Below are 17842 nucleotides of genomic sequence, written 5' to 3' on the forward strand. Positions count from 1 at the left end.
GTGTCTTAAAGTCTGTTTTTCGAAAGACATTACCCTCACACATTTATCGGTATAGAGCATATATGATTACTGTGGAGAAGACTTAACATAACAGACTAAATGATGAAATAATTGGTAACTTTATTTTGCTGTACTCTAGAAAACTATACCTTCTGCATACTATTGACAGTTAACTGAAGTATCACAACTGATGAGCAACTTATTAAAGATGTTTTATAACTTTCTAAAGGGAAGTAAATGATTACACAGAGTTAAAATAAAGCAGCAGGATTAACTGAAATGAAAATGCAAACATCTTTACAGATCAAAGCTCCATTACACAAAATCATAGCAACAAAACAAAAAGCTGACTGATTGTGTCCAGTCATTTAAATGGAAGGACACGTTACATTTGAGTCAGTTTGACAGAAAATGTATTAAATGAATTCAATATTACCACCTTTTAATAAAAGATCAAATTGATTTAGATAAAAACTGATCAACTCATCCCTTTTGAGATTATTTCTTCTCTTTCTGTTTCTCAGACTTTTTGATCTTGTGCGCTGCCTCCTAGTTTACTTCATCCCCATCTTCATCATCTACTGCTTCTTCAGGTTCCTCTGTTTTGTCTCTTTTGTTCTTGTCTTTGATTTCTTCATCTCTTACTTTCTTGGCCCTCCTGTTCTTTAATTTTCCTCCTCTTCGCTTCATGAGGTTTTTGTCAGGTAGTGGCTTGTTTCTTAGACCTCTCCATGTTTGTACTGTCCCTCCTCTTTTTGGCTTTCTTCTTTTGACCTCTATGTCATCATCTTCCTCCTCCTCCTCATCCTCTTCATCATCATCAAGGTCTGGCAGCCACCAAAACATGATATCCCACAGACTTGTCTCAGGCTAGAGTGCAGAGAACACGTGTAGTAGTTGACAGCACAAATTAAAAACGAAAAATAAACCAATCACCAAGGTGTCTTTACCTCTGATGGTTGTCTGTGTCGTAATATGCATGACCGTCTTACTGCTAGGTCGTATTCTTCCTCCTCCTCCACTGTCCTCTGACCACGCAGAGTTTCTGTATTTTGAAAAGAGACCACTCAGCCACAGCAGGTTTGTCATTTTCTAGCTCTGGTCCTACTTTTGTCTGCTGGTTTACTTGCCGTGTAGCCTCTGAAAGCCTGAGGTGAGCACCAGGATGGTAACAACCACAAACAGACAGCGGTTGAGGGTGACATTCTCCCACGGTGTTTCAAGCTGGCTCGTGCTTTGCGTGGACACTGCTTGCTTGTGCAAGGATGCTGAAGGAATTACAAGAAAGAGGAGAGGGCGGGAGCTTTTAATGTTGTAATCTAAACATTAAAAGCTGAGAAGGGTTAAGCAGCATGATGAGGATTACTCACTTGCTCTGGGGTGGCTGGGTTCCCTGTGTAAAGCTCTGGGCTCTCCTCTTGGTTGCTGTGGAACCGGAGCCATTTCCTATTGGAGAACAACTCGTAGCTTAGAGGAAAAGATATATCAAGGATGTAAATACTGTGAAAAACTGGTCATGTTGTTTTCTAACCAACCTCTCTGACTCTTCGTGTAGCGTACATTTCTGAAACAGACAGATGGAGATTTACTGAGGGGTGATATCATAAACCATAAACAACAAATGGAAGCCCAAACAACCATTCACTCAACCTGGCATTTATTCATTTGATGTATACTTGTACATTATTGTTGCCTGACATATGCTTAAATTTTTATTAACCTCTCATTTACACAAAATACATATCTACTGTGCCAAACTTTTGAATCTGTTGAGCTAAATACTAATATGTCCATTTATTTTGTAGTTTAATTTGACAGTAATAAAATAATAATCATACATTTCAATGTGATTTTCACATGCTATAGTTGTTAGAGTTCACTCAAAACCACAAATGTCTCCTTGATAGTGGAGCTAGAGAAAAAGTCAGGTGATCACTGAAGTCATTCAGGGTCATCATCCTCTGGGGTTATAAAAGACTGTACAAAATGATTTCAGTCTGGACCAAACTGCTGGCAAATAAAAATACATTCTCCCTCATGGCGTTTTTAGACTTTTAAGAGCTCTGTCTCACAAGGAGGTCTTTGTGAGTTTGGAGAGACTGAGGCATATTACACCCACCATCCATTCAGCACGGCAGAGGTGCACTGTGTTGCCTTTGACCAAGGGTCATATTTCAGTGGCTCCCTGCACTGCTGCTCCAAAGTATTTATAGAGTTGTACAATATATGTACAATGGATGGAGGCTTTTATGTGGCATTACAGTTTCTCTCTCTCTCTCTCTCTCTCTCTCTCTGTGTGTGTGTGTGTGTGTGTGTGTGTGTCGCCACCTGGTCTGCGGATCTGTCGAACAGGCTTCTGTGGAGGAGGATCTGCTCTTGGTAGCCCTAACTCCTCTTCAAATGTCTCAAAGCTTTCTTCCATCCCTTCCCTGGGAGAGTAAGAGTGACAGCAATGAAGAAGAAGATGACTCAAACTGAGTTTGCTTAAATACATATTTATTACACAAAGCTTTGCATATAAAAGTGGCCGTATGACAGTTCAGCTTATGGATTGTTGGTGTTTGTATGAATGCTTTTCTCGCAGCTGTCACCTTCCAGAAACAAAAGGATTCAGAGGAATACAGTGTGGATGCAGTCATCCTTATTGGTATTCTTCCCTTTTTACTATAGAAGAAAAATTATTTCCATTGTCTTGTCAGGGTTTCATTTTGGCGTCACAAAAAGACACAAGTAAAAGGTCAGCTTCTCCAGTTTATGAATAAAACTGAAGCAGTTTCCTGACCTTCACATTCACAGATGAATGCCGTGAGGCCCTTATGTCTTACATGACATTTCTACACAGACACTGTGCTAATGTCCCAACAGCCCTATAAATAGCTAAAGCAATGCCCCAGGAGAGACAGATGGATACACACTGCGTATAAATACACAAAAAGAAAAGCGCTGATGTTACCATTATACTCCTAGCTAGCCTTTCCCACAATGGAGCCTAACCTTTGATCCTGATAGAAATAAGGACCTGACCTACCTGCCTCGACATTTGTGGGGCCCTCGGGCGGCGTCGTGGGAACTTTTGTCACAGAGCCTGTTGTTCCTGCGCAGAGATGGCGGCAGAGTCACGCTCTGAACTGTCTGACAGCCAAGCACAGGTGCCAGAGAATGAAAAAACAAAAAGAATAGAGTGTCAGTCAGAGGTGTTGACTGAGGCAGGGTTGACATTAACATGGATCTTACAGCTGTCAAATCCAAAGAGAGGGCTCAGAGGGGACGAGGAAGGCAACAAGTCATACCCAAGTTTTGGAAAACTCTGAGCAATGTTGGAAAAATCTTATTAAAATATTATATTTAGTATCAAAGGAGTTACAGGTCATCAATCACACAGATTTTGAGCAACTAGGACGACTTGTATGAATACAATTTGTAAAAAGAAAAGAAAAAGAAAACAACAGAAAAGAAATATGTATAGTAGAGATTTTATTTTAAGATGGTTTCCCACCTTTTCTCTAAATATTTGGACATTATAGAGGCACTTTTGTAATTCACCAGCAGAGAGTGCCACTGTACTTAAGAGATGGAGTCTGTTCTACTGATGGAGTCTGTAGTCTGTCAGACAGATGAGCTGTCACCATGATTAACAGATGGGCTGACAAATTTCTTTTTTTTTTTATGGCCATCAGCTACACTCTTTATATCAAACATTTTGGACACACATGACCTTTTTGTCAATCTTTTTCTTTTTAATCAAATGATATTATTTATGTTGCCTTAGTGCATTGTTCTGCAGCAATCTTGTCAAAGTGCATGAACCATATTCTCATATCGTGTGCATGTGTGTTGTGTAGCTGTCAGACAAATTCAGCTCTTTACATGATATAGAGGCAACTAACAAACCGCAGTGTAAATAGATGTAAAGATGACTGGGTTACATCAGGGTGAGGTGGTTACAGGCCACCTTTATGTGGGATGTGTTGGTAAACAGACCTGTGGCGATGTTGATGACTCATACCTTTGCTGGGACTCTGCCTAATTCCAGCTGCATCACACATTGCTATACACATCAGTAATCACTTTGAACTGGATATAAGCTCTGTAACCTTTGCCATGGGCATACTAAACAAGAGAAGGCTGTGGAATGAAATGGCATCCAGAGATGCATCATGCAAACATAATGTACAAAAACTGACACAACCAATCTGTCAGTTGTGTTACTTTTTGATCAAAACAGGTCAAACAAGACTTCTCCTGTAAAAAATAAAAAATGTTTTTGGCTATTTTACAATTTATCAAATCATGTGATGTTTAAATCACCACAGACAGAAGTATACAAGACATGCCCATCAACTAATTAGAACCTTTTTTGGCTTTGCTAAGTGGCTTTGGCTCTGTGGATAATAACGTTGGCACACTACTTTGTAGACTGAAATGTCTGAGTAACTGTTCAGATAGATTTCCATGAAATTTGGTTGACACTTTTATGTTCCCCTCAGGATCATTAGAACAACTGGTGATCCTCTCATTTTTCATCTGGGGCCATCATCGTTAAAATGTCAATTTGTTCATTATTTTGATTTAAAGGTCCAGTGTGTAGGATTTTGTGGCATCTAGCAGTGTAGCTGCAGATTTCAACCCCCTCGCCACACCCTCTCCTTCCAGCATGAAGTACAAACTACAGTGGCTGCCAAACTCACAATAAGATGTTAAAAGCCTTGTCCAGAGCCAATGTTTAGTTTGTTCGAGGCTACTGTAGAAACATGGTAGTTCAACATGGTGGACTCTGTGGAAGAGGACCTGCTATGCCTGTACATATCAAAGGTTCCTTATAAGGGCACAAAAACATAACGATTTTCATTTTCAGGTGATTATATAATAATAAAAACATACTTAATTTCTGCAAAATTTTGTAAATGGAGGCCCTAAAATCTGACACACTGGACCTTCAAATACAAGTAAAAACTGTAATTTGTGTAAGTGCAAATGATCGAATGTTTGCGAACACATTAAACTAAAGACATTTAGTTGAAAACCTTCAAAAATGAATTGAAAGTATCAACAGAATGTGAGAAATAACACTTTTGATGTTGATGTTATGTCTGTGTATGTATTTGTTGTAGAGATGTCTACTGAAGTTAGCATGCTAACTAGTTAGTACCAATTTCTCCTTGGACATTTTAATATGGGGGCTTATGGGAATTAGCATGTTCTGTAGCCAGCCTCAAGTGGCTGTTTGAGGAACTGCAATTTTTTTGCATTTCCATATTGGCTTCATTTTTTCAGCCATGGAGGTTGCCGCTTGCTCGTGATACCACTCTGTACCCCATGAGAGCGACAGTGAGTCACTATAGCATCCAGTCTACCCTCAGTAGCACTGCCCCAAGGGCAAGAAACCATGTGAATAACAATGTTAATATGTTTGCTAAGTTAGCTGCTGAAAGAAAGGCCTATGGGAGGGACTGTGTATTTCCTTCTTTATTATGACAGGGTTGGACAACTTAAGTTTCTGGGGATATTCAGTTTGTTTGGAATATGAATTCGATAAATGGCCAGTTCCTACATGTGGGTCCTTAAACTAACTTCTAACTCAGTCTGCAGTTCATATTTTATATTTCATATCTAACTCTGTAAAAATGGCTTCAAGTGTCATGTAGTGCCTGGTTAAATGCTGTGAACACGCGAACAGTATCCAAATTCTACCATATGTTAAACATGTATGCGTATGATCTCGTGCTCCAATATAGATGATTTATTTAATCTCATCCTTGCTTCTAATGAGCTTGTCTGCAGACTTAATTGACCAAACGCACGCTCTCACCCCACTGATTTGTCAGTGCTCATTAGTCCCAAGGATACAGCTTCACCGCTTGTTAGAGTGCATCATCTGTTTAACAATTCTGATTGAAAAGTGCATTTGATTTAGAGAAATTAATTATTCCAAATCAAGTCCAATTTTACACTGAGCCTGCGGATTAACAGATTTAAAACTTAATGTCAGTCAGTGATCTAATCTATTTTATTCTCATTAGTCGTCGAGGTAAAAATACAGTGACAAGTGAAACTCTGCAAAGTTTGGGCCAAAGTCTTAAAGAGTGTTTCAAGGGCAACACAAGCCCCCCCTGTGGACGATTTGTGCCCAATAAGGTGAGGAAACATTGCTCGCGGACATCTACGTTCCAAATTAAGGCACTGGAGAGATCCGAGCTGCGTGAAGCTTTCTGTCCCTGTTTGTCCTTACATAATGGGGACTGTGCTCAGAGGACACACTGACTTCCCGGTATCCAGTGGAAGCTGCTCCACGCCCGCCCTCACTGAGGAGTATGGAGGAGCGTGAAACAACATTAACTGCGTAGTCTGTCAGAAACTCACAGGCGTGAATGACTCATGAGGACTTGAATTAATATTGGATTTAATGATTGTGTTTTAATTTGCAATCAAGGAAGAGCTGATGTGTCTTCATAAAGCTAATGCTGAAAGATGATGTGTCCAGAGATGTAGACCTGAGACGTGAGTCTTGATTAAAGACAGGATGCTTCAAACAACACTCAACAACAACCTCCTCCTCCTTTGACCTCTCCAATATCAGTATTAGGGGGCTGCGTCTAATAGTTTTTTATCTTCACAAAATGTACAATCCAGTAGTTTTGCCCACTTCATGCAACATTTGGTGCAGAGGATATGCAGGATTTGAATTTCTGTTTTTCCATTCTTCCCTACTTCTGTCACTTTTCATGCTTTTGAGGAAAAACTGTGCACATTTTTACCAGTTCTATTTCTTTCTTTATTCTTTCTTCCATTTGAAACAGCAATGCCTTTAGGGCTTGTGTCCACATAGCATTTTTTTTCCCAAATGCTCCCAATGATGAGAAAGTGTGCAGCCCACATGTGGCTGGCTAGAGAAACAGTGCAGCACCCAAGGTCTTTATTCAGAGTGCATTGCCTTTTTTGTGAAGCTCCCTCGAGGGTTTCTAGTTGAAAACTTTGGTGTCGTCACTGTCGCTTCTTTTCAGGCAACAAATCAAAAATGTATTGGATGGGGCTTGTCACCCTGGTAACCAAAAACATAGAGGAGAAGCTTGTTCTGCCTGTCTATCCTGAGCTTTATAATATGTCAGACAAAAACAAAAAACAAAATCACAATAGAGACAGAAAAAAAACTATGCTAAAGAAATCTCTACCAGGTTTTGCTGTCATTTATGGTCGCTCTAGCTTCTCTTTCTCTCTCCTCCTCCTTCTTGTTTGGCCGAGGGCTCAGCTCCTACACACACAGATAGAACAGCAGGCTGCGGTGGAGACAGTGAACCGGGTGAAGTGAAGGGAGTCGATGACAGCTTGAGTAAAACATTGAAAAAGTAGAAAAGCAAAATTTGTCTGCAGTTGTTTTTTTGTTTTGTTTTGAACACAATCACAGCTCGCTTGTTAAACTACTAGTAGATTATTCGAATCCGACCTGTGGCTCTTTCCTGCATGTCATTCCCCGTCTCTCTCTCCCTGCATTCCTGTCACTCTTCAGCTGTCTCTATCAGAAATAAAGCTTGACAAGGCCAATGAAATAATCTTAAAAAGAAATTGTCAAATTGTTGTTGTCATAGAAACAAAACCCATGTTTGTTTTTTCTCTCACTGTACAAGTGCTACATCCCAGCAGTCCCCAGAGCTCTGCCCCTTCCAGAGAAAAATACTCTATATGGACACAAACCTATGTGAAGCATACTGAAACCTTGAATCACAAAAGTCAGGATTTAATTTTTAGTTTTCTGTTCTGAGACGTGATTTGCTCGAGTTTTTACTCCCTAGAGACCTTGACTTGAGAAGAGAACACAAACACATTCAGGTCTTAAGTTTTGATTTGATAAAATTATGAAAACATATTTATATATAACAGTCAAAGAATCAAACAGACCTTGTATAATTAACTATTAGGCCTTTTGCCTTGAAATGACTTGTTGTCCGTAGCTATGTAAGCTACACATAGGCAGTAGTTAAGTTTGACTAAACAATCACAACTCAAGGTCTCTGTTGTTGCCTTTTCCAGGTCTCTCAACCATAAAACATGATCTTCATCAATGGATGGAGTTTTATTTCTCTCAATTTATTTAGTGGCATCTAGCCGTGAGGTTGCAGATTGCAATCAACTGAATACCCCTCATCTCACTGTGATCTTCATGTATGTGGAGAACCCATAGGTGGCCATGGAAAAACATGACAGGCCCTGTCTAGAACAAGTGTTTAGTCTGTCTGTTCTGGGATCCTGTAGAAACATGGCAGCTGTAGCTATAGAGGGTTCAGTCTAAGATTCTTGTTTTCATGTGTTTATACACCAATGAAAGCATAGTTATTATATATTGTATTCCATTTCTGCCATATGCTGCAGTACATACCTGTAATAGTACACATTGGATTTTTAGCACTTTATTTAAGCATGAAAGTTCATTTTGACCCAAGAAATATCAGTTCAGTGAAACAAAACAAAACAAGACAGTAGTATTAACACAGCTTAGAGAGAAAAATGCTCAAAAATCATTTAAATGGTGAGTGTGCAGACACTTCCTGCATCTACACACCCAAAAATAATAATAATTGGACTAAGTCCTTGAAAAAAAAGATGAAGTCTTGACTTTGACTTATGCCATAAAACACTCTGATGGTCTACTTTTTTTTTAAGCTGGAGGAATTTAGAAACAACTGGTTTGGCGTGGTGGAAAATGGAGATGGAGATGATGCTGCCAAGCTGCCTAACGGAAGTAGAAAATGACTTATCCACTCTGGATCTTTCTGTATTTTCCAGAAGTCTTGTTCGTTAACGATACATCACAAACTCATCTGTTCAGCTCTTACCAGAGCGCGGTGCTTCATAGACTCAACCCTCTGCGGAGCGTTGTCAGCATTTCTAATTCCAATTATTCACATATATACATGCTGAATTTTCAAATGTGGAGTTTGGAGTTTATCTATATTACAGTGTTTATGCATAATATATGTTAAAAAAAAAACACAGTTAGCATAAATGATGCTGTTGCCCTGTGTGTGAGTGTTGTTGAGGCTGAATCATAGTCTCTTCACACACACCGTCAAGTGCTTTTTTCTTTGCTGTATTGCTGACCCAGCAGTACAACTCCCCTTAGAGACTTTATAATGTGTGTGTGGAATAAAAGTGTACCCATATATATCTTTTTTATTTTTTCCTATAAAACAGACTTTAAACAATTTTACTCTTATTTATTCTGGCGTCTGCATTCCTCATTAACGTTGTCTCTTCATTAAAATTGCTTTAATATGGAAAAAACAACCAGCTGCCATCAGTGGGACTGAATTAGCAACCCTCATTTACCTCACAAGACAACCCCACCGCCTTCCAGCGTAGATATCTGCCTGTGTGTGTGAAACATCCTCCTTCTGATGTGCTGACAGTGTAAAACTTGTATTTGAAGAGTAATGACACTGGATCCACAAAGATACAGTCATATGTCTCAGAGCTGCCGGCCTTTCGCTTTGAATCTCAAACTAAAGCCTTCATGTTCTTGTGGAGCCACTGTGGGACTCTGTGTGTTTCTCTGTATCTCTTCAGGCAGCTTGCTCTGCCTTTGATATTTTGGAGACCACAAAACATGTAACTGACCGGATCATGAGTTTGAGTCCTGCTGGGTTTACTGGGAGAGCTCTCTGCTGCAAATCCGGACAGCGCCCTCAGGCAGATAAATGTTGAAAAATGTCCAAACAATGTAATAATCTGTCTCTCTTTATTCCATCTGTCGGATGGAGAAGACAGAGGTGTAACGTTCAGAGAGATTCGTCTGAGAAAGGAGCTGGAGTGAGACGCTGACCCAGAGGAATGCTGGGACATGCTGGCATCTGAAAAGAAGATTAAGGTGAAAGATTTTCATCATGTGCAGGCTATGCCGTTCCTCTCATTGATCTTACTCTTCAAATGTCTTGAAGCCTTGTTTCGTCATTATGGAACGGAAGCACAGGAGATCGAGGGGAGATGAGACAGTTGAGGAGCAAAGAAAAGTAATTGGTTGGAGATATTGGATTTCTTAAAAGGCAAGGGAAATCCAATCGGTGTTTGATCGTGAATATTAAGTTTAACTGTATCATATCCATGCTACAGAGCCCATTGTCTATGTTACTTTGATCCTAAGGTGACTCTGATATCATTTGTTTTAACCTGCTGCACATAATCTTTCTTCATTTCTGTTTTTGTCATCCTTGTTTCTTCAGGATGAGTGATGGAGCTTCACTTTCACAGTCAAACACCTGACTCCCACCTCCCTCCCCTCTCCTTCCCCTCCTCCCCTGTCTCTCATTGTGTCTGTAGGCCATTTTATTGATAGGATAATTTGCCCTGAGATTGTACTGCAGTCTCCTGGGTGCTATGTGTATTAATTACCATCTATTCATCTGGCGCTGTTCAGCTCTTCAGCGTGCTCCCAAGCAGTGGTTCCAGGCCAGTGCTTCACAGCTTCTGTCACAGCCCTAATGCCCCGGCAGAAGCACACGTGCCCATGGGAGACGAGTAATATGAAACCTCATGCACAGAGGAGGGCTGTGATTTATTATTACCTTAATGAAAGCGTGTCAGTACACGTGTGAGTACTCAGAAGTCCATTTTATAATAATATACATTATATTATTGGATTATGGTTATTGGCGCTTCACTTTAATGGTGTAGTTGGTAAAGGTGAGGCTAACTTGAATTACTTTACATACTGCTGGGCAGCTTTTCAATTCCCCCTTGGGATCAATAAAACCTGATCTTAACCTGTAAACTAATATTTTTTTATTCAAAATCTGAATTTGCAAAGTAACAGAAGTGATAAAGGTAGTGAAGTGAAAAGTATATTTCCCTGTAGTGATGGAATAGAGGTATGAAGTCACAGAAAATGGAAATACCCAAGTAAAGTACAATTACTTCAAAATTGTATTTGAAGTCCAGGACTTGTGTAACTGTATTTAGTTACTTTCCACAATGGAACATGCAACAATAGCCTGGCTAGCTGAGTCGGTAGAGCATGAGACTTAATAATCTCAGGCCTCATGTTGGGCGGTAAACTTTGGGGCGGTAGTAGTCCAGTCTGTAGGGATATAGCTTCAAGTATGCACCAAAGTATGGAAGGTGAAGAGGTGCCAGCTGCTCCCAGGGCGCTGCTCTGTGTGGCTGCCTAACACCTAACACAGTAAGAATTTCCCCTTGAGGGATCAATGAAGTATCTCTTCTATTCTTCTTCTACAACTTCTGTGGATGTATAGTTATAGTTATATATATTTTTTATAACTCACCTTTTCAAATTATATTAATGCTTAAAGTTTTGCATAATTGACAACATGGCTGCTTTGATTGACAGGTAGGTGCCATTGCAAATGGCTTGTTTGAGCACCCAGGCATCATGCGGCCCGCCTCAGGTCCACCGATGATCCACGTCTTTGCCCATTTTTAGATTAGGCCGAGGCAGAAGAAGCAAGAATTCCAACATCGCGGTGGCCAGAGCCACAAATTATGAGCTCTTCAGAAAGCTGTGGGTGACGTCACACATACACTGTACATTGTTTATACTGTCAGTGGTCTAGACATGTAAAATTCTGAGTGTTGATAACATGATATCATGGATTATAAGATTTTTGTCTTCATTGTGAATGAACATGTTATTGCATGTTAGTTGTACGCACACTCTATAATCAATAACTCATTCCAGAGTCTTAAACTCATAATGGATTTGTGAAACTGCTAATCAATCTCAGTTGAAGCTCTCATTTGTACACAGTGAGAGTGAGACAGGAAGATGGAGAGAGAGGAGAGGAGAGAAGAAGAGGAGGGGAGTGACTTTTGTTTTGAAAAACTGATAAATAATTTAACACGTACACATGGAAGAAGAGGCGAAATGAAAAACATACAGCTCTAATTATTCCAAGCACTCCACTTCTGTGCTTACTTTTTGTTCTCTCTTATCGTCTCTGACATTTCGATGAGATAAACAGTACCTTTAGTTGGGCGTCCAACAACAGCGCAGTTAAATTTCTGTATTGCAGAATTTAAGCTCAGTTACATCACGCTAGAAAAAAGAGTTGCCTTTCCTTTGCTATCTTGCTCTTATATGACGGCTGTTGAGAGGAATTACTGCAGCATGACAGCATCCTAAACCTTCCTCTTAGTCATCCACCAGCCCTCTTCTTATCCTTATCAAGAAGCCTATGTGCACTTAGTTTCTCTCTGCCCGTCAGCTACCAGTGTTCAACCTGTGCATTATAAGAATATAATCCACTGAGGCTTTATGAGCAAGATAGGCCAAGTGTGACAAAATATCCTGGCACTGCTTGTGACACGACTTAAATGTTTTACTAAAGTAGGGGGAGTGTATAAATACATAAAGTAAATGTGAACATTTTTGGGGTAAAATGCTGGTTCTTACGTTGCCATTTCCAGAAGATACAAGACACATTTTTAAGATCAAATCTGAGCTTGCAAATCTACAGTATATTAAATTTCAGAGTTTGAAGTTCAAAGTCTATTTTTGACCTTGGAAATTGCCAGTTGGAAAATAATCTCACCACACACAAGATCCATTTCGCATTTGTTCTGGAGCTTTTGATCGTATATATATATATTCTCGGTTGTCATGTAATTTTAGATGTCGAAATTCTCTTTATTCTTTTTTTTTTTTTAATGATCAAAAAATTCAGTCAAGTCATTTTTAACATTTCATGACAACTGGAAAAACTCTAACTGCTGACGAAAATCATGCAATATGATTGAAAGCTCCAGAGCAGCTGCAGTATATGAACTTGTTTCCCTAGAGAGGTTTAGCTGAGGGACGTTAACTTTTCATTACATACCTCACTTCAGAAGCCAAGGCTGCAGTGGTTCAATGTTCACTCAGATAACAACCAGGTATACGCAGAAGTTTGTAATATTAAGTTACTACACTACAATAACCTGGTAATAATAATACTGTACTCATGATGAAGTAGATCTACAAGAAGTACTGGCACACATATGTTAAAAACACAGTATGGAAATATCCTCCAAATCCAGAAAATAAACACTGAGATCTCCCTTGATCTCTATTTTATTCATTACTTTTATATTGTCTCTCTATTTTATGACTTTTATTATGAAGTATGATGGGATGTCTGATCATAAAGGTGCTATGTAAATAAAATTCACTTATTACTTTTTCATAACACATACTGAGACACTATTGACATACTGTATATGCAGCGATGAAACATGTATTATAGACAGAAGCCTACAGAGACACGAGTCACTCCAGTTGTCATTTTCTCCTCTGATTAGTATTCACATCTGCAGCAGCTTTATTGGAGATCTCAATTATAATGTGTTTTTTTTCCAACGACGCTGGCTGAAGCTAACATGGCTACCATTTTTCTTTTCTTTTCCTGAGATTACCCGCCGTGCCCCTCAATGCCTCTCTCCCTCCGCTGTGTTTGTGTGTGAGCAGCCTTTCAGCCGGCCCCTGGTTGTCAACTGATTGTAGATAATTACAGCTATTTGACTGCAGCTTTCACAGCCAGTCCTTTCTGAAGGCACTTACAGAGGGAGAACATGCAAAGCAGAGGCCCTTAACTGCCTCTGTGGATAACTACAGACACAATGGCAGAGTGAATATAATAGAATATAAATCATATATCTGACCAGTGCTGGTGCTGTCAGGTATTCACACATAAAGCCCTCCTGTATTGATTCTGGGAAAACCTCGACATCAAAACGGCAGAAGTTTGCATCGTTATATGACAAGCTGAAATTGAGCAAGAAATAGCAAATATGCAGTATTGTTATCAGTCTAAGCAGCAAAGGCTGCAACTCAGCTCTGCAGCAAATTAGAATAAAAATAATCATTTTCAAGATCCAAGTGCTTTTCTAGCAGAAATGTTACAAAATGTTGTTTAAAATTCAACAAAAAAATCTGCTCATAGAATGAATGTCTCAATTGTATCAACATACTATATAATACAATATAATATATAATCAATATACTGATTAATATAATAACTTACCACTAGGCATAATTTGGCGGCAGTTTCAGTGGAAACTGAGTTCTTGCCCTGTGTAGATTTGTAACGACTGGCCTGTTCCCTCACATATTATGAGACTAATCCTGGTTTGAAGGACTGTAATTGTTCTCGAGCTGTCGTACATTAGCTACATGCCTCTCAGCTCAGTGCTATATCCAGAACAGTAGGAATGAGTCAGGCTCTTTATGATGACAGCTCTCCCTGTCTTTCTCTGTCTCCCTCTTTTTCTTTCACTGCCTGCCTGACACTTTTTTTTTCTCTTCCCCTTCTTTCTCTTTTCTCTACTCATTGTCTTCTGCGCCTTCCCTCCCCTCCCTCCTTCCTCATCTCCTGCTTACATAAGCTGAACAGTGCGGTGACAGCGGAGACTTGAGGAATCATCACAGCCCCTCGCTCAACAGGAGCCCCCCTTCTGTCTGTCTCCTTGTTTCATGGGGAGCTATGACAGCTGCACACTTGACCGCAGGCGAAAGCGGATAATAGCAAGAGAGATCAAAGCAGGAAAAGATAACACACATATATACGCTCACATACACTTTGTCTTTCCATCTTTCCCTCTCCCCACTCCTTCCCTTTGACTGTCACTTGTCAGTTACTTTACTTTGAAAATGGACCCAAAAGTTCAAAGCAATAACTTTTTTCGTAAATGTTTTTTTAATGATATTCAGTGAATGATTTACTATCAGACAATGTCGGACATGATAAAAGCAGATGCAGGGTTGACAGAAGTTGGAAACAAATGTCCTTATCCATCCTTAATAGATGGATAAGGACATAGAGCAACTAACAGGACCCACGATTCTTCTGCAAAGTTAAAGAAAAACTGAATCCTAAATGGATGGAAATACAAAATTTTACTGACATACAAGTGACATCTTCTCAGGAGATTCTCACAACAACACTGCTGCACATTTCCACTGGCTGTTTTGAGAGGCAACCTCTATAAAAAGGGCACCACCTGAGGCATCACTGTGAAGAAAGTTGTGATGCATTTGAGGTGAAACAGTTCCAAAGATGAAAAACGTTTTATTATTGACTCAGATTTAAAGTAACTACTGTAATAGAAACACAGAGGGATCCATTGGCTGCAAAATTTAGCTTTTCTTACAGGGAAAGGACCCTGTACTTCCCTTTATTGGTTTATTACCTCAGCAACACACCTGGTTGACGAAACACAGATCAAACTGTAAAAACTGGCAGTGCTGATTAAATATGAATCAAGACTTTTTCCAAAAAAAGTCAAAACCAAGCATAGCCCAACTCACAGTACATCATCCACCAGCTCTATGCTCTTGTCCTAAATATGGTCACTCACTGACTCCAATATATCCCAGTAATATCAAACTTGAGGCTTTGAAACGGTTGTCCACAAACAACTGGGTGACATGATGGCAGGTTTATAGGTTTCCTACTCAATGCCAGTTTCTCTACAATTAAATTATATTTGTTTGCCAAATGCTTCAGTCTACAGCGACTTACAAAAGGTTCATTCAGACTTAATGAGAAAAAGAGATAGAGGACTTTAAAAACTGAAAGTGCAGATTGTTTTCAAAAAGTTAAGCTGATCTTCTGGACTTAAGTGCAAGCTACCACCAAGAGGATTCTAAGATTTAATATTGGGTTTACTTGTCTCTCTTTCTACTTGGGGAACATATCAAAGGAACTGGATGACAGGGACAAATATTTACTAAAAAACTCTCATGGCAGCAAGCAAAAAGGCAATTACTAGATGCTGGCTTCTTAGAGAACCTCCCACCTTGAGCCAATGGACAGATATTATAAATAACATACACAGTATGTAACACATAATGTTTAGTTTAAGATTACAGAAGGTAAAGGGATAAATGGCTAAATGGGATACATACTTAGCTGATGAAGAGTCTGACAACTGACACTGACTAAACACAATTGTGAATGTGAATGAAAGTGTATCATCCTGTGACTAACAATCTCTATGTGTATCATTAAATGTCAAGTTTTTTTAGGCAAGTGCAATGACACTGCTATCCTGGCTTCAAAGGGGAATGTATTCCCCCACTGTGAGCCCAGAATAGAGAAGAACCTCGACCGAGATGAGTGACAGGAAGTTCCTCAGAGTGACACAGTGGCCAATTGTCCAGAGAAGAGCAGTGGCTTCACTGGGGGCTATCAAGTCTATTTTATTACAGTTCTTACATACCCATATGTTCAGTGAACAAGTTATAGTGGCTGTGAATCGCTTCCTAAGGCGTAAAGAAAGATTTAAACAACCACAACTTTGTCAATGTACACGAGCAAACAAGAATTCAAAAAACTGACAGTACAATACAACAAAATGTAAGCAATCAAAAAACTTGCTATAGTGCACTACCAGCCTGTCAGATATTTAGTTGTTAAGCAACAGTGGTCATGACAGACTAACAAGAATACCAAGTAGATGCCTTTGTGTAAGCCCTGATAGGTTTTTTTTCTTCTTCTTCTTGCGGCTTCATCACTGGTCTCAGTTTGTATTTATGGGCTGTGAAATGAGGCAGTTGGAGGAATAGCAGGAGATAGAAAATATATGGATGGAAAGATAGCAGCAAGTATATGGTTATTGAACTGAACTGTGCCCCTGGTCTCCTTCAGGCTTTGTTGTCCTAGGAGGCAGAGCACAGATTCAGATGCACACACACACACACACACACACACACACACACACACACACACACACACACACACACACACACACACAGACACACGCACACACGCACAGACAAATGGGCAAGTCTTTCTTTCTGTTTATCTCACCACTGCAGGCACTCAGACAAACCCCTCTGATTTCACATGCAGGCGCACATATGTGATTGTTATACCCACTGAGTGTTTGCTGGCACCTGACAGCACATTTCTTATTGCCTATCTGTGGTGTGTACATGCACATTATACATGCCTGTGCATATTTGTGTGCAGTGATGAGTATAGGACCCAGCAGTAATTTTGGAACATTAAGGATGCTTTCAGCCAAATGTTCACCCCCTGTTCAGCTGAGTATATTTTTTTGCACATGCGGATGGTTGCATAGATGAGAAGGATTTGCTGCCGCCTCCTTTGATCTCCCTCCTCCCTGTGGGCTATTTGCATGATTGTGACCCTGTAATGCCATCACAGATCATCTGGAAATTTTGGTGGTTTTTCATAAAGCATTTTTTTGTTTTCTTTAGCTCTAGAGCTTTTCTTTGAGTATATGACGCATTTACAGTAATCCAGGGAGCCAGATGTACAGCCAAGTTCAACATAAAACTGGTGTAAAAAATAACAATCAATATGGGATCAATACAGGAGGTGACAGGTTGCTTGTATACTGTATGTGTAATGAACCGCCTGCTTGATTGTGTTACTGTTTCTGTGGACCTGCAGCTGGCAATAAGAGTGTGATCGGCGTATGCATCGTAATAATGTTCCACGACTGAGTGCCATGCCAGGTGCCAAAATAGAAATAACATTTCCATTTATTCTCTGAATGTAGTTAGAGCGCAGTAATTAATGCAAACCTGAGCCTCATTTATCAGTTTTCTTTTTTTGTATGTGAGAAATGGCATGAAGCTTGACCAAGTGCTTGTTAATTGGTGCCCACTCTGAAAGTAAACAGAGCTCAGACTAAGCACAACTTGTGCCAGAGCTATCAACCTTTCTGCAGATGTGAAGCATTATAAAATAATGTTTTGGGGGTTTTTTTGCCATTACTTTAGCAAAGCTTGTGCTGAGACAATAATTCACTGTGTATGTGCTCTCTATAACAATGAGGCCCGTATCAGCTGTGGCTTGCTGTGCTGCCATGGCCTTGGTCTCAGGTGTTAGGT

At 39.8% G+C, this 17842-nt stretch overlaps 1 protein-coding gene across 1 annotated transcript; it reads right to left on the reverse strand.

The window, feature by feature from the left end:
* Positions 1-95: 95 nt before the first annotated feature.
* LOC104929672 (uncharacterized) lies at positions 96-3138 on the reverse strand. Its single transcript, XM_019262136.2, has 7 exons — positions 3029-3138; positions 2329-2429; positions 1536-1564; positions 1371-1446; positions 1131-1268; positions 951-1045; positions 96-870 (listed from the first exon to the last, which is right to left on the reverse strand). Exons 2-7 carry the CDS (start codon positions 2420-2422, stop codon positions 550-552), a joined length of 753 nt encoding a protein of 250 aa, XP_019117681.1. The 5' UTR covers positions 2423-2429; positions 3029-3138; the 3' UTR covers positions 96-549.
* Between the last annotated feature and the right edge of the window lie 14704 nt (positions 3139-17842).

This window comes from Larimichthys crocea, chromosome XII (genome assembly GCF_000972845.2).
Source record: "Larimichthys crocea isolate SSNF chromosome XII, L_crocea_2.0, whole genome shotgun sequence".
NCBI lineage: Eukaryota > Metazoa > Chordata > Actinopteri > Sciaenidae > Larimichthys > Larimichthys crocea.

Excerpts from the sequence above, each read along its gene's own strand:
- LOC104929672 (XM_019262136.2), bottom strand. The coding sequence starts at position 2,422 with ATGGAAGAAAGCTTTGAGACATTTGAAGAGGAGTTAGGGCTACCAAGA. Across the intron at positions 1,447-1,535 it reads CTACACGAAGAGTCAGAGAG|GAAATGGCTCCGGTTCCACA; the intron begins GTTGGTTAGAAA and ends GTTCTCCAATAG. Across the intron at positions 1,269-1,370 it reads ACCCAGCCACCCCAGAGCAA|CATCCTTGCACAAGCAAGCA; the intron begins GTGAGTAATCCT and ends TAATTCCTTCAG.